This window comes from Calliopsis andreniformis, chromosome 6 (genome assembly GCF_051401765.1).
Source record: "Calliopsis andreniformis isolate RMS-2024a chromosome 6, iyCalAndr_principal, whole genome shotgun sequence".
Lineage (NCBI taxonomy): Eukaryota > Metazoa > Arthropoda > Insecta > Hymenoptera > Andrenidae > Calliopsis > Calliopsis andreniformis.
The window spans coordinates 7,386,249-7,410,220 of NC_135067.1; the positions used below are offsets into that span (position 1 = coordinate 7,386,249).

Below are 23,972 nucleotides of genomic sequence, written 5' to 3' on the forward strand. Positions count from 1 at the left end.
TCAGCGTATGGATTTAAGGTTGAGTCCCACTGTACAGGATGTTCAATAACAGGTGTCAGGAATTTTAAGGAGCGATTCTAGATGATAAAACGAGACGAAAGTTAAGAATGACCGAAATGCGTAGAAGGCTTTGTTTCTGAGTTAGTAATTGTGAAGGAGTAAAATGTGTGATAATTGTGTCTGATTTGGGACTTATTCTACTGCCAGTGCGTATTAGTTAGATCAGACGTAGAGATATCAGTACATGGAAACAATGGCCATACAGATCTTGCAAAAGTCTACCCTATTTAAATCTAGTTAAGAGACTTTTGCAAGATCTGTTATAGACCTTTGTAAAATTTGCAAAGGTAACTTGATTACAGTAAGAGTAGTTTTGTTAAATCTACAAAGTCGACTCTTACTGATTCTATTAGTCAAGCTTGTTAGAGTACTTTCGTAAATTCTATAAGAGACTTCAACAATTTCAAGTTAACAATTTTTTTCGTGTAAAAGAGGTCCTTAAGTTAGACACACTTTAAGTGTATTTTAGGCATTTTCTCAACCAGCAATAACTTGGATACGGAACCTCAAACACGATTTTGATATTCTTGATTTTTCTCTTATTTCAGCGTATAGAATCACTTTTTAAAATTTTGCATATCTGTTATCAAACACTCTGCACATGGTAGGCTGCGCGATTTGGTGATTGGTATTGGCGCTACTCGTAATTATCTGTGTTGGTTGTGTTGGAGATTAATTATGTGGTTGCTCATGTTACAGTTTTTAATTTTATGGATCTTTTTGTGAAATCTATAGGAGATATTGGAATCAAATTTTAACCACGTATGTTATTGAGAGCTGAGAAGATGACAGTCGGATTTGATTAGTTCCACGGAAAGACATTTATGATTATAATGTGGTTTTGATATCTCTTATAGGTTCAACGAAAATTTAGCGAACTTAACATGTGTATGATAGATCTCTTTCTTCTTAACGACACAGTAATTTAAACACTGATCATATTTGTAAAAATCGATCATTCTATACAAATAGTATCTTTGCGACATTAATATAACGCTGGGCACAGTCAGTCAATGTGTGATTAAGTTCCTGCAGAAGCATCTTAAGATTCTTTCTTAACACAGTTGACTGCATGATTGGAGTATTCATCCCGAATGTATGCAAATTTTTGACAAAAAAACACGTAATAGCGTATCCCTTCCAATTGTATTTATACAATATATTTAATTATTTTTACGTAGCACTAGCTCATACAAAAGTGGATAATTTTTTATTTCACTGGATGAATAATGAATATACAGAAAGCCTTTGAAGTTATTGTATATAAATTAAATTCTTATGAGAAATAAAAGAAGCATTTTAATGATATTATAATAGAAATTCTTTGTAAATAGTATTTTGTATTTATAAAATGGAATATGAAAGCAGCAATGAGTACAAGTTTTGTAACTGCATTAAGAAAGTAAGCAACATAAAGAAAGAATGAAGAATATTTGTCCAGGCAATAAAAGCGATCATCCATCAAAACGATCCTCAATGGATTTTGCATGATAATATTCATACCCTTTGGCGCGATTACTATGCGCAACCTGTTGAAGATCGTTTCAATGGACAGTCATACGCTACCAGTTAGAAAACAATGGACATCAACCTTTAACCGGTTAACGTTTCCTAACCGATATAGTATTGACTCGCTATAGAGTTATAACGTGTTATACTATGCAATTTATTAAATTTTGATCGAATTATTATAACAAATATCCTTTGTATCAGAAATTGTTAAACATATTTTTTCAAATTTTTTGATATTAAAGTGATTTTAAAACATCCTAAGTAAATCATAATCAGATAGCGTTAAGTTGACTGAATACATTTAACTATCAAGTCTTTTAGACTTATTTCATTTATTTAAATCAATGTTTTGAAGCAAACTATTCCTTAAACTCCTTAAACTTCTATAGACTTTCTCAAAGGATTGAATTCTATGCAATATATACCAAGTAGCTGTAGTATTATTTGTTTTCACAAGTAGATTACAGATCAGATTATATACAGTTGAAATGTAAAATTTATGTATAGTGTATTCATATGATTCTGTCCACGTAATCACAATCGTATCAGCAACCTAATCAGTCGCATACAGGAAAAGGACATATAGAACCAATCCTAGACGTTTTCACTAGCATGCATTTGTACTTACGTGACCAGAATCAAATGAACTGGTTTAGGCACGATACAAATAGTCAAAAGACATTACAATCTGAAAACTTCCTTTGACAGTAGCAACAAAATAAGAATATCTCATTACATCTTGTACCTTTTATGAATTAATGCCTATAAAATCTTTAAGACCAAGTCATTTTCACAACAGTCAATAGCTGATCTGGCATCAAGAATCCTAACTCAATGGTAACCTCAATTCCAGTTCTAAGAAATAGCAATTAAGTTCCATCAAGTATATAACATTCACAGGAAATTGAACATAAAACGAAAGAATACTGTATAATCGGTGATAAAAACATTCGATGTTAAACTTTGCAACATCATAAATGAGGGTTAGGGTTGCGAAGGTTAGGGACTTATTATTAAATTAAGCCATAAAGGAGCAACGTTCATAACGTAACAATTCACTTGCACTTTCTTTCAACCAATTTACCTTATCAAATTCAGTTTTTCTTTTACACTTTGTTACAAACAAACTACTGCTCAAAAGCAGAGAAGAATATAATATTTTGCTTTTTAACAAAACAACAAACGAATTAAATAATTTAAAAAGCAGAATAAATTTTTCGATTAGTTTTCTATTCCTATTTTTTAGAAGAATGAAGAAACTTAAGTATATCAAAAAATCGCATTATTTCGCTGCATAGTCCCCAACGACTTAAGTCATCAAAATTAAATAAGTTTCTATTGGAAGTCCCATTTGCACCTACAATCCTGAGACTATATCCCAAGACTGAGTCGCAATTTTGTTTACTACTTTCAATTTCCTCCGCCATCGAGTAAACCTCTAAACATGTTCAAGTCTCTCTCGAGAGGTGTGCAACTATCAAGGCACAAGCTGGGTCCTCAATCGAGACCCAGAGACGTCAGTATTTTTTCCCTGGAGGATTCGCTCGATGGAATTCCATGGACGCGAATAATGGCCGGGATATCGCGTGTCGCGCCTGCAACACGGGTGTCGCGAAGGATATATCAAAGTCGCGCAGGTACGATAGGTGGATGGGTTCGGCCACGGGTGGTTGCTGGCAGAGTGAGAGTGCCATATATATAGAGGGAAGGGGAAACTCGCCTCGGCACTCCAAAGTACACAGCCTCCGCGATTGCAGTGGTGTGCTTTCGGTTCCCTCTACATCGCTTCGATATTCATTCCTCGCGGGTTCGCGCCCGTGGTAACAGTCGGTCGAGCCGTTTCCACTCGAGGCACGTTGCAGCCGCAGAAGGGCAGCTTCCGGGACGAGCTATCCTCAAGCGAACCGACACGGCCATCCAACGCACGCCATGAAGCTTGCACTCTTCGCGTGAGTATACCGAGCCCCTCCTAGTCGCGTCCTCGCCGCCATTTTCGCGAGTTTCCGCGCGGCCCAGGGGCCCGTTTCGCAGCGGGCCCAAACACGGAAGCTCGACGATAGCACCACGCGTCCCTAAACACGCTTCGAGGACGGCCAAGTTCTTCAAATTTCTCGAAGGCTTGCAGTTAAGCACGTCCAGTCTGTGGTGACCGATTTGCGCCCGCGCCAAGGCCAGTCGCGCGCGATCGAAAGGTATATTTACTCTAACGAACGGTGGCCCGTGGTATTCGGTGTCTGTCGCAAGTAGCCTTTCCTCCATCGGCACGCCGTCCATAATCGGATCGCGCGAATTTCGTTCGAACGTTTGCTCGTATTCAGCCACCCAGAGAAGAGATCCCGCGATAGAGACACTCCAGGCCCGCGCAAGTGAGCGACCGAGCGGACCCAGTAATAACAGGATGCAGAAAGGCGCGTTATGCAAACCTGGACAGTAGCCACTGGCCTCCGGTTCTAACCAGGAAATCCATTAGAAAACGCGACTACTGGCCAGGTGGTCTACTCTCACGCCGAACCTAATCGACATCGATTAAAAATACCGATTACGTCGCGACACCTACTCGATTACCGTTGCTTTTCCTTGACATTATTCTAACGCGGGACTGGACGCGGACAGAGTTCGAGGGAGCCGAGGAAACGGACGCGAAAAGTCGGTTCGGTGAAAACGATCGGAACGAGCTGCTTGCGCAACCCCGTCGCTACAGTCTTCCCAGCGATCCCACCTGCCCCTCTACTCCTTCTGAAGCGATGCCCGCGAAATACGTTTCCCAAAGGCGCGGTTTTTCTCTGTAACCACGAAAACGAACGACCGTGACGCCGTGACACAATAGGCGCCCGAGTTGCCGAGCGAGCGTTGCGTCAGGGAAGCGAGAAAGCCAACGGGCAACGACTCCATTGACCGTGGAGTAGGACTCGATCGAATCGGTCTCGTCCGACGTGAAGCTTCGAACGAAAGCAGGGAATTTTACCGATCGAAATTCTCGCCGAGGCGGGCCGAGTTTCGTCCCTTTCGGTGACATTTGTCAGCCGTGTCACGTACTTGCTCGCGAACGTCGCTGTAACGGATCGCCGCGGCCAATCCCGCGAGTGGCGCTCGGTGCACGAGCCAACCAGAGAAAGTGAGTTTCGTACGTGAATGTCACAGGTCAAAATCCAGCCGGCGTACGCGGATCTACGGCGAGGAGCGTTCAGCGAGTATCGCCTCGCGGTGCACGCCGGTTTCGCCTGCCGATTCCGTCTAACTGTATGCTGTCCCTGCTCCTTCTGCCCCCGCTCGCCCCCTTCCAACGCGGGAGGACGCCTCGCGAACCGTCCTTGCAGTCTATTCTCGATCTCGTCGAACGGCGAAAGTTGCGCGCCGCTGCGCTTAAAGAAATTTTTGCGAAAAGATTGCTCGATCTTTTGGGAATCTGGATGGCTGTAGGGAAACTCTGCGGGTTGTATGGTGGGTCTGCAAGGGGAAGAATGTGTGGAATTAGGGGAAGGGTTTTTGGATGTTTCGATGAGAGATTATTGGAAGCTTTGAGGAATAATGCGTTTGAGCGGGTTTGTATGAAATGTTTGAGTATAGTTGGCTTTCTAGGGGTAGTTTGGGCAGTTTTTAGTGCTAGGTATGGTAGGACTTTTAGGGGTATTTGGAACAGTTTTGAGCACTAATGATAAGTGTTGTTAATTTTATAGAAATAGCTTAGAGGTTTCTGAGTATTCATCGTGTGATGATAGGTTTGGGTTAGGCAGTTTGAGTCCTTTTGAACGCTTGTAGCTTATAGAATTTAATTTGTAAGATGCTGGTATTAAAAGTATGTAGCCTGCCTGCAGTTTAGATGGTACGATGAAAGGAACTATAAAAATATATGTGAAACTTACTTTATGTAGTTTCTATAATGTATGTAGTTATACAAGTAACTGGAGTCATTGGAAAAGTGGACATCTTTATCTAGGGTTTTGTGATTCTAGAAGCGTTGAATATTCTAGGTTTTATTTTGCCTGTATACGTTTTTCGAAAATGTCATAGAATATATTATAAAGAAATAGTATAGTAAGAATGTATTGTTATTGTCAACATTCCATACACTTTCAATTTCCATCGATGTCGCAATGAATTGCAAATGCGTATTATAATTTGAAATACAAAACCTGGTTTGCGTTTGTAGAAAGTCATGTCTATAAAAAAAATCGATAAGTAGTTCAATTTGTAAATAGGAGTCTTTTTCTGTTCGTATAATTTATCATCATGATGCGTGACGTGTGCAAAAAATGTAACATTGCTGTCAGGAATAGGATAAAGTGACTGAATCTAATTTATCTATATAGGGTGTTCTTAAAATGGATAGCTGAGATTTGGCAATTCTATGAAAGAAAAAATTTCTCAGTCTTATATAAACATTTTTCAATTCCTAGATATAATTACTTCTATTTATTTGTACAATTAAATAGTGCAATAATGTTTCATATTTAACTATTTCTTATTCCTGATTAACAAAGGAAGATAGAGAAGACTTCGTTTTAAGACTTCCATGGACTGAATTAAATATGTACATTTTTGTTACGATAATGCTTTCGAGAAAATGTTTCTTTTATAGTTTATATATTAATATCCATATATAACTCGTAAATATTTGCTTATGAGGTATTATCAAAGAATAAATAACCAAATTGATAAACATTGCTTTAACGACCGAATGTTCATTTAGAGATGGATACTACCTCTTGTTCTACGCTGTGTGCTGGTACTAATAACAAGCTAACTTACCTAATCATAGGTATTATGTCCTCATGTTTCTAATAAAAAGAGGGAAAGTCATATCAGTAGACACAGTAGTTGTACACACGATACGTACTTTTACCACACAATATTACAGACAAAAAATTTCTATGTCTCGAAAAAGAAATACTAACGTTGCGATAAATGTTAGATTGATCGGAAACGACTGTGAACTGTTCTTATGAAGTATATCTATCTCTTCTTATTTAAATAGAAGCACGTAAACTATTTAATAATCACGGAAGTTAATATTAAAAAGTTGTGAATTCATGACAGAATAATCAATAAACTTCCGCGATAATAAATCTCTTATTTAAATTTTAACAAGATTACTTAACTAACATAGCAGGTTATAATTCAAAATTTATTCCCCTATTTGAAGAACACCCTGTATATATAAATTAGATTCTGCCGTTTTATTTCACATCTGATATAGATTACTCCTTTTACTCCTCACGCAACATGAAGATTACACTTACATTCATGGTAACCTCTATTTCCAATACAAATCGGACCATTTAAAAGTGTGTACCTCTATATTATAGAAAGTTAAGATTTATTATAGAGCTCTGTAATAGAAAGCTAAATCCTAAAGAAAGAAGAACACTCTAAACAATCCAGTTCCCAAGTAAAAGTTTCGTTAACATTCACGTAATTGTCATTATGACGTGTGGAACCACAGATGCGACACTGTTGCAATATTAATCCTCGTTCGCGCCCAGACAGATAAATAGCGAAACTATCGCGAACTTCCTGTTATGCCCGATTATTCGGTCCGCTGGCGTTTAATCGTAAAGGAGAGTGTTTCCTAGCTCTCAACGATCAATCGTTAGCATGTACAGCCGCCTTTCACTGTCGCTCGAAATCTTCGCTTTTCGACTCTCCTCGCTGCGTATGTGCAACAGGTTGCAACGTAACGCGATCGCGTGGTAATGTTCATCGACGGTTCGCAGATTGGTGACAATCGGTTGCCTGCTAGCCGTAGCCAGATCGGCAGAAGAGGAGTACGATTATGAGGAAGAACCAGCGGCTCCAGTCACCTCAGCGCCAGCTAGGCCTACTTCCGGTCGGCTGGGAGGGCTGCTGTCCTCGCGAGGCCGAGTGAACGTTGCCGCTGTCGGTCGAAAAGGGGCGGCGACTGTAAGTGCTCGTAGTTTAATATTAATCTTTTGTTACTGATATCTTAGGCTGCATTGATCGAAGTTAATTCAAGGCGAAAAGAATATAATACGTAAATTAAATAATTGGTAGGTAGACAATCATTATCAGATGAATCAATAAGACGTTTTGTGAAAGATTTCACGAGTTTTTCTTTCCTGTTAAGGTTGACGGAGTAAACATGTTTAGGTAATCATACTTTGAACTTAATTTGTATTATGTCTGTGATTCGTTATTGTAGAATTAATGTATTCTTAGGGAACCACAGTTTTTATTTGTATTTTAGAGAAGATGTTGATTAAAAGGTAGTCAAATTTAGATAAGGTAATACTGGATTGAGAAATTAGTTGAAGATAGCAAATAGTATTTTTAAATTTCTTGAAAGTAAATAATCAAACTTCGACTGCTTAGTATAGACAAAAATAAGTAGTTTCGTAATTGAATTGTCCGACTTGGGACTTATTCTACTGCCAACATGCATTAGTCAGATCAAACGGAGCGATATCAGAAGAATGGATTCTTAAGTCAGACACATGTCACGTGTATAATATATTAGGCATTTTCTCAACAGCTAATTACTTGGAAACGAAGTCTCAAACGTAATTTTAATATTGATTTTTTTTTTATTTTGGTACACTTCCTAGAATTTCTGACACCTGTTGTCGAACACCCCGTACAGTATCATTACAATGTATAGTTTGTTAACCATTCCAAACTGGTTCCATATTGGAGCAAGTAAGTTTTTTATGTATGACAATATCGACTTTTCCTACGTTAAAAATGAATACATGCAACTACTGTTCAAAGACGTAAGAAAAAAGAGATAAAGTCGCGTATAGAGTAGGATACAGTCGTAGGAAACAGGCAAAGGCAACCTGCAACAACATTCTTTCTTTTTTTGTCTTGATAGAAGAAGAAAGAATGTTGTTGCTTTCGCCTGTTCCCAGCGATTGCATCCCAGTTTATTTCAGTCTAAAGAAATAGAAATTAACTTCATTTTGCAAGACCTGAATTAGGTCTATCAACTACTAACTCTTAACATATCACAGGGTATCATAGAGATTCCAACATTATTTTCCCTAGATGGTCAAATTCGGAAACTTTCAAAGTTTCAAATCTTCAAATGTTACACTTTTCTTAATTTCAAATATACAACTCTTTAATTTATCAATTTTCGAAGACTTTGTAAATAGATATTCGTTTCAATTTTCAATTGTTGAAAGTTTGTATTTGAAGTCTGAGTGACCCTACCTTGATATAATAAAGATTAATTAGCATCTTAGCTTGTATACATATTTTATATTTTTCCTTGAAAATGCTTTTCGTTAGTTAAACACTATTAAATTCTACCGAATCTACGATATAAATATTTAGACTAAATATTCATAAATGTCTGGATATGAATTTATAATACTTCACCATAATTCAATTCCTCGTACATTTCACAGACACAGTCGACAACAGCAAAGCCCGTCGAGCATCCCGTCGAGGTGGATGAAGAGGGCGAAGAAGAGCTCGAAGAAAATCCAGAGCAACAGGAGGAAGTACTCACTACCACCACGGAAGCCTCCAAAAAAGTTCGTGGTGGAGTTAGACCCTTCAGGTACTCTCACTCTTTGTCAACCTAGTCTAAGAACAGAAACTACAGTGACTACTGATCACTTAACGTGGGAGAACAGTGATCAATTAACGAGGTATCACTGTGCCCCTCTTTTCTATCTCCCTCGTTCGCGTGAGCATTATCTGACCCGAAGATTAACTCTACTGACAACTATAAAAACCACTGTCAACATACAATTCTAGATCGAATCAAGATCTATTGGCCGCCTTGAAGAGAAGGAGAGCTCAGGTCGGACCCAGTCACCGAGACACAGCCAGTCCATCAGTCTCGGAATCGACCACGCCTAAATCCAAGTAATACTCGTTTCCTTTCTACTCAATCAGTCAACGCAGATTCCAAGCTCGTAGAATCGACTATCGAGCTGTTTCTTTTCCAGGACGACCGCAAGCAATCGCGCCAAAAGCAGCGGCCCCAGCGAAGCGAAAACGTCGGGACGCAGCAGGTTCGGAGGAACGAGGGGCAAACCTTTGCAGGAGGAGGTGGAGGAGACCCAACGAGAGGAGGTACAAGTGAAGCCGAAACCATATCGCAGAGGATAGATCCTTTGCGGGGAAACGCCAATTTCCCAGCTTTTCTTGACTAAGCGGAACAAACGAATCCAATCCCGGCGATCGAAGCTCATCGCCGATCTCGAGTCGAGTCGAATTCTCTTTCAGACGAACACGCGACACTTGCAACGAACGTCCCCCCTCCTTCAACCGCTCCAACATTCCACGTCGACGAACTAAAAAACGCGGTGAAGGCACGGCTGGGTCGCATCGTTCGCGATAACGATAACGATCGGTGAAATATCGTTCACATCGAAAAGCGCTTTTTTAAAAAAAAGAAAAAAAAGGAAAACGAAATACCACATGTATATAGAGGAAGGCTGCCATTCACGGAATGCTCGAGGTACCCAGTGTATAAATGTAAATTAATGCGACAATAAAATCTGCGGAAAACAACGTGCGTCTAGTTCGTTCGCTTCTGGGGAAAAATACGGCAACCTTGCGTCTATTCAGGGTTTTCGTTCGTGGGCGTCCTCGATAGGCTAACCTTGGGGAGCCTAGGAAACGCCGTGCGTCTAACGCCACGGCGATTCTTATCTCGTAAATTACATTTCTCGACGCGGACCCCGCTCCAGAACATATTTACATACGGGTGCTGTAGGATGTGTCAGTGGCAAGAGAAATTCCAACGAGCGGCTTCGGAATGCCGAGGGCGTGCTCCATCTGCACTTTCGCATTCTCATCTTTTATACATCTCGCGAGGACAAAACGCCCGCGCCCGGCCTAGCTTACCTTACCACTCCCAAATCTTCCTATCACGTGCGTTGTCCTACTTAAGTCTTTAGGCGAGAGAAGCGGAGGTGTGTACATACATTTGTGACTTGAAACAGTAGATACCTATTAGGGACATCTATTAGATTGAGTGATGATTACTGTTGCCGTTTGGTACTCTGTTTTTACTTTGGTGAGTGTTATTATGAGTTGAAGATTGTTGTAGGATTGCTACCACCTGGCAGCTTCTAGATACAGTTGGGAACAAATGAGCTTTAATCCCATTTGACTGGTCAGAATATGAAATTTGAGAAGCAATCTCTTGTATTGCCTTGCTATCTAGGATCATGAATAGGCATATGTGCTAGCGATTAGTTATATGAAAACACCTTTTGTTGGAAAAGTTCCGAACGAGAGCTATGATACAAAGGCAAGTTTCACGCTCAGGTTGATGATTATATACATACTCGCCATTTTTTATTAATTTGAGAAGTTAAACATGTATACTATCCTTGCACATCCCCAAAATCCCACAGTGTTTACCCTAAACAATAAGTCCCTTTGAAAGACATTAATTCCAGTTTAGGCTGATTGGATTACCATATTCAAAACGCTTCAACTAAGCAGTCTGCGTGATCTAAACTCTAATGATCCAGCTTAAACTGTGCTAAGATCACCAGCTTCTATGTTAACGAACATGCTCCCGAGTTAGATCTTTCACAGAAGCAGGCTCCCAACCTCTAAAGTTTAACTGAGCCTAACCTTCTTATAACCTAGAGTAACCCAGATTAATTCTATAACCTGGAATAACCTAGTTTTTAATGAGCACGTAAAGGTCAGTTTCTACACGCGGCACATCTGCAGGCTTAATTGCTTAGTCATTCGTGAACGGCTGGAATCCTTCGAGCAGCGACGAAGGAGAGCTCGGTAAGTAAAAAACTTGTGTTTTTTGGGATATTCGAGAATATAGTGGGAATGCCATCGTATGGGAAAGAAGGAAGAAAAGAAATGGGGAAATGGGGTGAGCAACAGAAGAGAGGGGCAAGAGAGAAAGAAGGACCGAAGGGGGACCGGTAGAAATACGCGCGCGAGAGGCACGAAAGTGAGAGGAGAGGCAGTATCTTGTCGGCCTTGAAGCCTTCGCGAGGAACATTTCACTCGCAAAGACCATCCGAGTCGTGTCACGATCCTGATAACGCGGCAGGGAAGGGGGGGCATCGAGGCGAACTGAACAGGGGCCAAGAAAGGAAAACAAAGAGGAGACAACTCGACTGCATGTCTAAAGCAATTATTCTTATTATATATCATAAATGGAAGTCCTGTTTAATACAGTAACGGTACAAAGGCAAGGTATACAAAGAACAGATAAAAGGAGAGAGGGAAGGAAGATAAAAGTACATGACGATAATACAGTTATTCGCTTTGATTCTGAGATACCATATCACTGTTATAATTGTTGCTTTTATAAATGCCTTGAGTGGTGTGTTGGGATTCATTTCTGTGGGAAAAATCTTAACAATCTATTGACGATATCCTCATTTCACATTTCATGATTTCTCCTAAGTATTAGTCTCATCGCTAACATTGATTGTATGTCTGACCAAAAAGCGTCTTATACTACCTACAAGTACTACATCACTGATCTAATTACGTATAGCCAAAAGAGGGATAGAATTTTCTACCCCTATCTAGAAGCTTCTGTTTATATCTAGAAATTTCTACTCGTATCTAAAAATTTCTTCACCTATCTAGAAATGTCTATCTCTGTTCTACCCCTAGCTAGAAATTTCCGCCAGTATATTCTTTCATTAAGCTGGCACGGTATTTATATTAGCCATACAAGCTTTTTACGATCAACTCGTATGATTTTAGCCAGCAAACTACCACTGAATGCTGATGAAGACATTCAAGATTCTGCATGCGGCATGCGATTGGTGACGTTTGTTATGTATTTGCAATGACATGGTCAGAATCAAATAAGCCAGCTGAATAATCCGCCGAAAAATATTCCATAGCTGAGTAAACAAGAAATATGGCACAGTTAGCTCGTCGCTAATCCAGGGCGTGACGTTGTCACTAATCCGAGGAGAGCTGTCCGTGACAATCACGCCACTGAACGTACCGTGTATCGTAGTTACATGACCCCAGAAGCACGCGTTACGTGCAGCGACTTTTAAACGCGCGGCCCATCCTGGATATACTCGCGATTCGCTCCTCGTCGAGAGACGACCAGTTCTATGCTGACCTTTCGATAATGTCGTCGATGTCGACGGCCGATGCAACGATAATAACGAGCGTGCTTTCTATCTGTCTACGCGGCGCCTTGTAGCGAGCCTGATCGCCATGACTTCTCGAGAACGAAAACTTTTTTCAAAAGATTCGTTTCTTTTTATCGTGATATTCCTATGTATTCTGTTGCTTTACTATTCTTGCGTTGCTGAGTTAAATAATCAGTTATAATTAGAGATGATTGAGATAATTGTTTAGTCCTTGTTCTATAACATTGACTACACAATTTTATTTAGTTTCTGTTATACCCAGTTGTAGATAACTGAAATAAATAAAAGCTACAATTGTAAGCTTTCATTATAAGTTCGGTGTATATTCACTGGTAGGTACTTCGAAATTATTTATTGTGAAGTCTTGCTTGCGCATTGTCACTCACATCTCTGATAAGAGCAAAGTAGACTACTAGCATACAAAGTGATTTTGAAAACGTGTTTTCTACTATCTTATTTTAATAAGATTTTGAATAAGTCATGAGGTTACAACGTGGCAGCACTTTTCAAGGTGTTGTATTCATGGAGGATTTGTAATATATTGTTGGTAGTACATGAGTTTTAATCTGTTAGATACCATGAGATTAGGAGAATTATATACCTAAGGTTTATAAAAATTGGAAATTATAAAGTAATATTGATATTTACTATAAGTGGGTAAAATTAGTGGATTATTCTCTATATTTCTATAGTGGGCCACAGAAAATATTTAAAAAATACATGTTTCTCAAATCATTAGTAACGTTTAAAACATACTGAATAAAGTGTATTGAGTCTCCACAGGATTAACATGCTTACTCCAAATTTCTTTTCAGGCTACTTCAATGAAGCACTAGACTTGCAATCAGCAATTCAATTCTTTCAATATCCACAAATCTCAGCTTTTACTTAGCTTAATAAATTAACTATCTTGCCATATTTGCCAGAATTTCCATCTTCTATACTAGCCTTCAATAGAACTATTCTAATAAATTATTTAAATAAATCATTTCATAAATTTTACATTGCCTCTTCCTCTCTACCATTCTCTATTACTAATTTTAAAAAATTTAACTCACATTTGTTTAAGTTAGAATTTATCAACAGAGATGATATCTCTCTCTGTAAGGGTTCCAACACCGAGTTTTGGGGGAAACATGAAGGAAAAAAAGATGGGAGCAAGAAAAAAATGAGGCTAAGAAAAAAGGAAAGAGAGAAGGGGGCCATAAAGAAGACTGATGTTCAAAAGAGAGTCATAAGCAAAAGGATGTTGAGAAACCCTGATTGAAGTTAATGTTATTCATAACAGCGCAATTAAAACTTGCACCCGTAGATACGCGACTAGCATATGCAGTAATTAAAGTGTCAGTTACTGCTTCCTACCCCCGAATCCTCGGCCTATTCTTCTCAACAGCTTGCATAATGCATCGCGGCAAGTGCCTGACCTCGAACACTTCCTACTGTCGCCTGCATCTTTTTCGTGTCCTTATCTATATACTTATCAGTTTCAACAGCTTATCAGCAGCGAGTGGGGATGGATCGAGAGCAACACCATCGCCGGAAGGAAGTTGCGTAAGCGCTCCGCGAGGTTGCTTGAATTTTAGAAAGTTGCAAATAACTCGTTTCGCGAGCCGTTCAAAGAGTCGCTGCCCGTTTAGAAGTCGCGTCCGGATGACAGGGTGCGCGCGCGCATAAATTCTATTCTCGCGAGAAGAGCGCCGACGACGCAGCCGCTGTCGCAAACGGAAAGTTATTGCGAAACGAGGAAACGATTATAGAAATGCAAAGGTATTATTTCTCGGTGTATTGCATAAAGTGTAACGCGTTTTGACCCAGCTCGTTGTCGCCTGCTCCCAGGGGAAATGCATCCCCGAGATGCACGGGATAACTTGTAATTGTGTTTTATTTATTCGCACTGTGGAACGCTCGAGCTGGGTCGCCCGCTGAAGAGGAATTCCTCGTGGCAAACGTGGTTCAAAGAGCAGGTTTATAAACGCAGAGAAAATTGTGATTTAGGGCGGCTTTGTACTGTGAAGGATCGAAGAAACTCAGTTCTTTTGTTCCCGTGCTCAGGGTTGGGGAATGCGAAGAAATGTGGGAACTATTGTTTAACCTTGATGTGATCCTCTGAGAGAGCTTGCAAGTTGTGTTTTACTACTAGAATCAGATACTAAATGACTGATGTAATCAAATATTAGGAGTACTGAGAAGTTATCTATTGCTTTCTATTATTGAGTAATTGTATCTACTTTGGTTACACATTGTTCATAACTTATTCTAAAGTGTCATTTTTGGGAAAAGTAGAAAGTGGAAAATAATGGACTTTATTTGCTGTACTATTTCCTTTAATGGTAATTGTTCTTTTAGATTATTTTTAATCTATTTAAGTTTCTTGCTCGTATCCTGATATGAATTTATAGTGAATGAATATTGTAATAATTTTTCATATTATTTCGAAATATGAATACTTCAAAAATATTTACGAAACAAATGAAAATATAATGAAGTATTTTGTACATCACTTGGGAAGACTGTTCGCAACAGCATCTCGACGAGGAGTACTAATTTATGTATGTCACTAATTATTTCTAATTAGACACGAGTATCAAGGAGATTAATTATGTAGACGGATGCTGTAGTCCAAATATCTAAAATGGGACAATAAATTAAGGAACATAAAGACTACCTTGTGTAACAAATTTAAATACTTGCAAGCACTCTTAATTATAACCAGTTTATGTATTAACGTTTTGACAAGCACTTGACACCATAGCAGTGTCATTTTAAGTGATTTTCGAAATTAGTAGTCATCAATGTGTTAATATTCATTTTCGTTTTCTCAAAGCTAGTTTACTGCAAATAACCCTAAATTATGGTGGTTCTAGTAACAAACTTCTAACATAATGATGCTATACATTATTTATTCATTATGCATGTACAGGGTATTAGCTGACAGATGTTAAAAAGTTGAAATTCTAAACATTGAAATAGGACGAAAATCAAGAATGATGAAACTGTGTTTGATGCTTCCTTTCAGAATTACCAATTATTTACAAAATGCCTAAAATATGTTGGGACTTATTCTACTGCTGACTTGCACTAGCTAAGCCAGACACACTGCAGTGAGTAACATAAGTCCCAAGTCAGACACATCGCAGCGAGTAAAATAAGTCCCAAGCCAGACTCATTTCAGGCGAATTTTAACAACTCTGAAAGAAAGCTTTCAACGCAATTTCCTTATCCTTGATTCTGACCATATTCTGATATATAGAATCACACACTATAAAATCTCTGATACCTGTTGTCAAGTACCCTGTACATAGCATACACAATGATCAAATATCAAAGGACATTTCCAAAAACTGATTACTTTCTTCTCAAACCTGCCACTACAAGCTTCTAAAAGTAAAATACAAATGCTTTAAATACCTCCAAAAGAATAAACATAGCAACTAATTTGTAACAAATTACTGTATATGCTTCTCAAGATAAATTAATCTCATATATTACAAAGCTCTGCCAACAACTTCCAGTAGCTACCTATGACACTCTCGCATACGTATCATGATTATCTACTGGTATCAATAGTAATTATCATCGACAGTAAAAAAAAAAAAAAAAGGGAAAAAATTCCAATGACAATCTTTCGCAGTCACTCGGCCCTGGCTCGTAACAGTCAAAGATAAAGGAAAAAGGTATTCGAACCGGTTAACTGGCGAACCGGTGGGGGGCAGAATCGATGACGATGGGAGGCACTTTCCATGAAATTCCTCGAGGCGCCTCGACGGGTTTCATCATCCCGCGTATCCAACGAAATCGAAATCTATTATCGCTGATGCATTCCCCCGGGTCGAGAAGCGAATATTTTCAACGGTACTAGACGATTAACGGCACGTTCCGCGATACCGGTTCTGCGCAGATTCGCTTAGCGGTGGTTCTCGCAGGGACCTTTCCCTTTTCTTATTTTTACGCGAACAGAGGAAGTCACAAAGCCTGCACCAGCGAGATCGCAAAGGCTGCTGTTAACCGTGACTCACTAAAGTCTACCTTGATCGGTGCCCTCTAGCAGGCATTTATTATAGCAACGTAGCTGGAATGATATACGAATTATTTATGAAGGAATTCAACATTTTTTTACACGGTTTTGTATAATTTTTCGAGTCTGCGAGCTCGTCTGGAGAATGAGTCATTTCGATGATGGTAAAAGTTTGAAACGACGCGGCGAGATTTGGGTTTATGAGACTGCACTTTGATGCAAGTGTAACAATGCGTTTGTGAAGTGTAAGCGTGGTTTTTAGATGACGTGTATGGTTCTTCTTAGGTGGTATTTATTTTATTCGATATTTATAGGATACAAGCTCAAGAGTTACAGGTGAACCTTGTTTATTGCATTCTATCAAGAAATGAGGGGCATCACTATTTAGCAACGAGGCTAATTGAAACACGAAGTTCGAGAAAAATGGAAACGGAAATTACTGAATTACTGAAGATATTTCATTATATTAGAAGCCATGAGCTTTGATCTCTTACAGTCGTATCATGCATAGTAATCAAGGATGAACGTCTCTTACTTTCTGAGGGTGCCACTTTCTAAGTATTCTAGGAGCTACGACGAAGCGGTAAACCTATGTATAGTTTAAAGGTCTCTTTGGTACGCTTGATCAATTAAAATTTATGAATTGTAGATATTACTCCGACTACTAACAAACAGTTTTGTATTTACTGTTATCTATCATTAAAAAAAAAATATAAATGAATTATTAAGTTTAATGAGAAGGATTAGGTGGTTAAAATAGTTCTTTCTTTTTCAGTAGAAAACTTAAATTTTTACTAGTTATAAGAAATGTTACTGTTTAATGTTAATATTTTATTCGTTAAAATTGAGTAAGATGTGTAGCTCATGGTGTGTAAGCTCATGGAATTATTTTGAACGATCCTTTATATAGATATCTTTCTTTTCTTTGGGAAAAAATGCACCTCAAGCATATGATGAGAATATTTTTCATGGAATATCGATTATAATTATTTACCAATTATTGATGATGTATAAAGCTGTATCTATGTACAGTTTACATGAAAAATGATAATGAGTCTACGAAATAGTTTGCGAAATACAGCTTAAAAAACTTAGATCCATGCAACATACATAATTTTCAAGTCTGGCATTAATAAAGGATTACACAAAATTTTCGAATTTCCCAACTCGAAGCAGCAATTTCACATGCACCAATCCAGTACTGAAGGTTAAACGTAATAACAGCCTCAAGACTGTACTGTGCCTTTTATGTAAACTATAATAATCTCTGTAGATGTTAGCATATCATGTGAAAATATCACAGCCTAATTAAAACAGGAAAAAACATTTTTTCGTAACTTAAAATCTCTGAACTACCAAACAAGTTTCTATTAAAAAACATAACTTCACACAATATCCTAATACCTACAGTATTTCCTCGCTAAAGCCTCATTCCTGTCTCGACTATGTTTCTTTTTTCAAAACTGAACGTATTTAACTTTTGTGCTTTCTGTTCGTACCCTCAATAAATCAATTCCGAAAGTGTATTTTTGATACATTTCAAGCTCCTTATAGATAAGTAACGAGCTTATAGCGTGACTCTAAAACATTTCATATTCCATAGCATAGTTGGTCCAAACGTTCGACCAGACTCGAGCGGAAGTCATTGTTTTTGAGAGCGAAAGTCATCGCCGATATTTACGCGTACCTTAGATTCCGGTTCTCCGCTGTCCTTAACATTGAACGGGCTGCTCGTGTCTCGACCTTACGTCGAGAGGATGTTTTGCAACTTGGAGATTTCACTTCGATACCCTGCATTCTCTCTTCGGACACTGAAATCGTGTCGATCGCGTCGACAGGCGTCGATATCGAAAGTGTGTTCTTTCTGCGATCGAAATTAGCCCGAACGTGTTGCTTTCCTCAACTTTGTCCCCCTTTGGAAAGGAGAGCGAAGAGACACAACGCTGTGACATCGTCGACCGATCGTATACGGGGAAATGTTCGCACATGGGAATTGTTGATGTTTAAGTGGACCTTGCATGATCAATTCAATAAATGACTTATTTGATATTTTTACTTACATCGTTCTTTTTATGAGGTTTACTAGTATTTCTTATACAGTATTTCCTCGTTATAAAATCGTTATTGGTATTCTTATTGCTAGAAATTATTCTTTGAATTTTCTTATTTTCTTCACTTTTGTATCTTGTAACGTAGAAATGCGTAATCAAGACATTGAACAGATCAGGTTTGTATGTTGTGTAAAATTGTGACATCTATCTAGGGCTGAGATTATAGCGCGTAAATACTGTGCTTATAATATTAATGGCATTAAAATACCGAATTGTTATTATTAGTAATATTCTAGTTTATTATTTGTGTTCTCTTTGTTGTTTTTCTTTCTAAAAACTCGTTACTGTCAACATTATTTATTCTCTCATTTGCTTTCACTTTCATCTTTAACAAGACAAACATGAAGTATCAGCGCATAAATTTAATTTGAAATGATACCATTCACTTTAAATTATATGTGAAGGTATCGCAATTTGTTTTTTAATGGTCGGGGAATTTAGATGAGCATCAATTAATGAGTATTAATATCAATTCATCGGTATTATATGCATAAGACCAGTATTTACATTACGTTGTTTATATGTGTATATTTATCAAACTTAAGTATTTATCAATACTGACAGTACTAAGGGCAGTAAAATCTGTGTGGGGACTGCGAAGCAAACCTATTTTTTAAGAATATTATATTTAATTTAAATTATTTTTTAGAAAAACCAAATAAAAGTAAGTAAGTATTACTTTTTATAAAATCTTTTTGGTACACAACCTATAAAGAAAATTTTAAAATACTATTCATTCTATTTTTTCCAGAAAAGTATTCCCCATAAATCCTCTTTCCACAATCGAGCTTCGAAGACTCAATATGGTTTCCTATAAGACTCAAAAAAACACTCTAAATTGTAATTAAGATCTAAAAATGAGTTCTAAACGTTAAATTTAGGTGTGTATATGTAATGTAATTTTAATTATAGATCATGCAATATTTATGAACTATAAAAGAACAGGGTTAATTTTGTTTTAAATGTTATTTATTTAGGCATTTAATGGCATCGCTCTGAATGACTTTTTTTTAAGATGTCCTGACGGTGAGCAGGATTCCTGCCAAACAGGATTACCTGGTATAAAAATTCAAAAAATGCTTGAAACTAGCTATTTGTATTTGTATTTGACCTATCGGAATTTGTACAACAAATTTGTATTATATTTTGTGTATATTTTCCGAAATTATTTAAAATTTAAAAAAAATTGATCGTCAATGCTTTGAGAATATACTCTAGTTTCAAGCATTTTTTGAATTTTTGTTCCAGGTAATCCTGTTTGGCGGGAATCCTGCACACCGTCAGACCATCTTAAAAAAAATCATTCAGAGAGATGTCGTCAAAATCTAAATAAATAGCATTTAAAATAAAATTAACACTATTCTTTTATAGCTCATACCATTGTAAAATAATCTAAAAAAAATTATATAAATCAATTGTTTACTTCTTTCTGCTATTTTAAAATACGAGTAACTTTTGAACTCATCGAAATGTCCTAACCCCTTAAGATCTAGTTTCTAAACGTTAAATTCAGGTATATACATATAATATAACTTTAATTATTGATCATATAACATTTATAGTCTAACCAAAACTTATAAATACACTAATAGACGATATTCCTTATCATAACATGAAAAAGTATTTAAATTAAAAATAGCTACTAAGAACGATTATATAAAGACACTGAATTAATTTACATGTTAATTACAGCCCACTGAACGGTATCCTGATATTCACTCCAGGTTCAACTTTTTATTTCAATTTTCCTCCTGAGAGTAGATAATCATACCTATCCGAATCTCCAATTCCTTTGCATTTTCTGCTTCAAGAAATAGCCAGTCTCAGCTCTGCCTACCATATGCGGGAACACATCCCAAATGAACCTTAAATATCCCAACCATTATGCAACATTATTAGCCAGAGAAGTCCCAAAATATATTTCGGAACATAGAAAATTTGAAAACACAACGCGTTGTGGTTTCTTCTTCTTCTTGTGGTGAAAAAGGGGTCTCAGGTAACTCCTTATAACCGGACCTCTTAATGGGAATGCCGGCTTAATAACGATCGCGATCACGTCCTGCCGATGCTCCGAGCGTCGGGGAACACACCCGTGCCCGGAGAAAGTGAACTTTGTAAAAGCGAATCCGAAGTAGAAACCGAACGCGTATCGCACCTTATTCGCCTGCTATGGGCTCTTCTCGCTCGCTGGCTAGCCGCTGCTTTTTTAACGCGATCGCTCCTGTAATCTCACGCGTGGCGTTGCACGGCATCGCTACGAGCGCTTTCTATTCCGATCGCGTTATCCTCTCGCACATCTGCCTCTCGATACGACCGATCGCGTTTCCACGCTAGCGGCACCGGAAGCGAGGCACGTTCCTGTAATTGCGACTAGCCAGGCCGAGATTCATCAGCCTGAGATCCTCTTAATCCTATCATGTCTAACTGCGTGCTCGTTTAATGGGCTTTTGCATTTCGATTCATTGGATAGGTTGATAAATTAGGTCGCCATTAAGTAGTCCGTCGGCAGACTTGGGATTTTAAGGCGCAGGTCTTGTTACCCTTTTGAAGGTCTTAAAAAAGAAAAAGCCTTGTGCAGATTAATCAAGTTTCTTGAGTTCAAGACATTTGTTTTCAAGTAGCCTGATGTCTTTAGGTTCACATCAGTCAAGGTAGTTGAATTCAAGTGGTTCGAATTTAAAAGTAACTTGAATTCAAGCTGGCAGGGAAAAGTAATAGAAACAGCGTCGAAAGAGGTGATGCATCCTGGTTATTTGCTTATGTATTTTTCAAACAAGACATGCAATTTTGATAGCTTCCTTAGAGTCCACATGTTCGTCGATTTGCTGTGTATGGTACAGCATACACCATAGTATACATCAATCAATGTGTGTTTTAAAGCAAGAAAAAATTGAAAAGACGTCAACTTCACTTGAAGCTTGAAAGGACATTTCAAGTGAAATAATATAACACCATTACATTTATACATATTACACCATATTTTTCAGTTCCCTTTTAGTTTCCTCGGAGAACTTGAAGCAAGTTGAAGCAAGCAAGGCCCATGACTTAAAATAATAAAATTAATATCCTTTTAACCAATATGGTATATAGAATATTTGCTTCAAAAATATTTTTGATTCCAACTTTCAACTTGTCTCCATACACCCAATTTCTTCCAAACATATTCACGTTTCATCTGCTAAACTGCATATGTCGCTGTATTCGTATTCCAAAATCCCATTCCTCGCAGATACTTTGCATTTCAAGTATCCGAACTCATCGAAGAAAGCGGGCCATCGATGGAAATTCAATGAAAACTTGAATTTCATTTTCGGCGTAAAAGTTCGCTCTCGAAAGTGTATCGAGAAATCGCGTGAACCGTGAAGATCGATTGAAATGCGACTCGAGTCCCGCGAAAGTGCAGTCAAGGTTCTCCGTTGTTCGCGAGCATCGCGAGCATCCTGCGCATCAGTAAACGGCGCAATTTGCTGAAAAAATTCCGAATTCATGGGAAAAGCTGCAGCATAATAAACGAATGTGCCTCGGTGAAAATACATCTTGAGCCTTGCTCGGAGAGAATAGCCTTCTTCGTCACGATATTTCCATTCTCCTCGGCTAGACGAAACACGGATGCCCACGTAAACAGCTGTTCTCTGAATGCGTCACGCGGTATTCCGCGCTTCGCAACGCGTTTTGAAACCTTCTGACGTACGGATCGTTCAAGAAATGAAAGCAATTGTGAAACGATCGCTTCTTGATCACGAGATCAGACAGATGATCGCGTTGTTTTAATTACATGCAGAGAGAAGAAAACTGTGGTTGTAAAAGTGCAGCTTCACTGAGGCAACAACGAGCAACATTCTGTTCTCCGTGTTTCTTGAAAAAGTTATCCCTCATGCCGTAATTTCATTGTTTTTGTTACTGGTGACAAACTGTACTTTTATAACACAAATATGTATATACCTTCAATACTATTATTAAAGGTCAATATATTTTACCTAAACAGAATCCTTATTAAAGAAGTACTACAACTTAAAATTAAAATTGTCTCAAACAGTGCACAAGGCTTAAAAGCTCAACATCCATATTCATAGAACACCGCAAAAATAATTTCACATGAGGTCTCCAATAGTATGTTCCAAAGTTAATAACATATTACTATTTCTTTAACTCTTTGACGCGCGAAATGTTAGAAAATAAAAAGGCCCACGTTATACAGAAATTTTAATTATTAGAGAATTGTTATACTTCGAATAATTTAAATTGTTCAAGGTAGCATAAAAATATTTCATTATTAAAAAGATGGACCACATTTAAGTCTACCATGATTCAAAGAGTCGAGTAACACTAGATAACGTTTCAACAGACAACACTGTTTTATGAAATCTCTCCGATTTCATATTCCAACCAACAGGACTCGCATTCCTGGCAAGACCAACCATACCCGCTCCCAACATGATTCGTTCTCATTGCGCGACGCACCCTTCGGTGCAACAAACGAGTCCATTCTCCACGAGATCGTTCTCCGTTTGAGAAGGCTGGTGCTCAGCAGCAATTTACTGACACAAGGTGCACCTGTGTGTCACGGACGGTCGGGTCCGCTCGCGCAGTCAATGGCCGTCCGTATTTAGCCTTCGATTCGTGCACAGAAGGTCCGGAGTGCAGCGGATATCGTAGGCGCCATGCTGAATGGTAATCGACCACTGTTAATTCGACGTGTGCATACAGGTGCAAGAATCGTAATACGTCGAGTTTACGAGCATTGTTCTCGGAACAGGTAGCCCGAATCTGAATTAAATGGACCCGACTCCGTGGACTGATTTTGCTCGACTGGGGTCACTCTAACCGTGTATCGCGATATAATAAGCTAGAAGTAGTGGTGTGAGGTAATGCTTCGATCGGTGCCTTTGAACTCGCTGTATGTACGACCTTGTCCCTTTAAATTGGCTATATAGGCAGTGAGTAATTGGTTTCCTCTTGGTTGTACGATGCAAGAATGGACAGAATGATTTTACTCTCTGTATTGTATATTTATTTAGATAAGTGAGAATTAGACAAAATGTCTTTTAATTTGGGAATTAATATTCTTGAGGACTTATATGCTTAGTAGCTTTGAACTTATAGCTGATCATAGTATTAGATGAATTACGATTAGAAAAAAGACCATTACAAAAGGGAACGTTTGTACAACGTTAAATTGTTGATACTACTGTGGAA

General features: G+C 38.2%; 1 protein-coding gene across 1 annotated transcript; it reads left to right on the forward strand.

Moving 5' to 3' along the window:
* Window positions 1-3,501: 3,501 nt before the first annotated feature.
* LOC143180952 (uncharacterized) lies at window positions 3,502-9,978 on the forward strand. Its single transcript, XM_076381017.1, has 5 exons — window positions 3,502-3,521; window positions 7,287-7,473; window positions 8,940-9,094; window positions 9,295-9,405; window positions 9,489-9,978. Exons 1-5 carry the CDS (start codon window positions 3,502-3,504, stop codon window positions 9,649-9,651), a joined length of 636 nt encoding a protein of 211 aa, XP_076237132.1. The 3' UTR covers window positions 9,652-9,978.
* The last annotated feature ends 13,994 nt before the right edge of the window (window positions 9,979-23,972 follow it).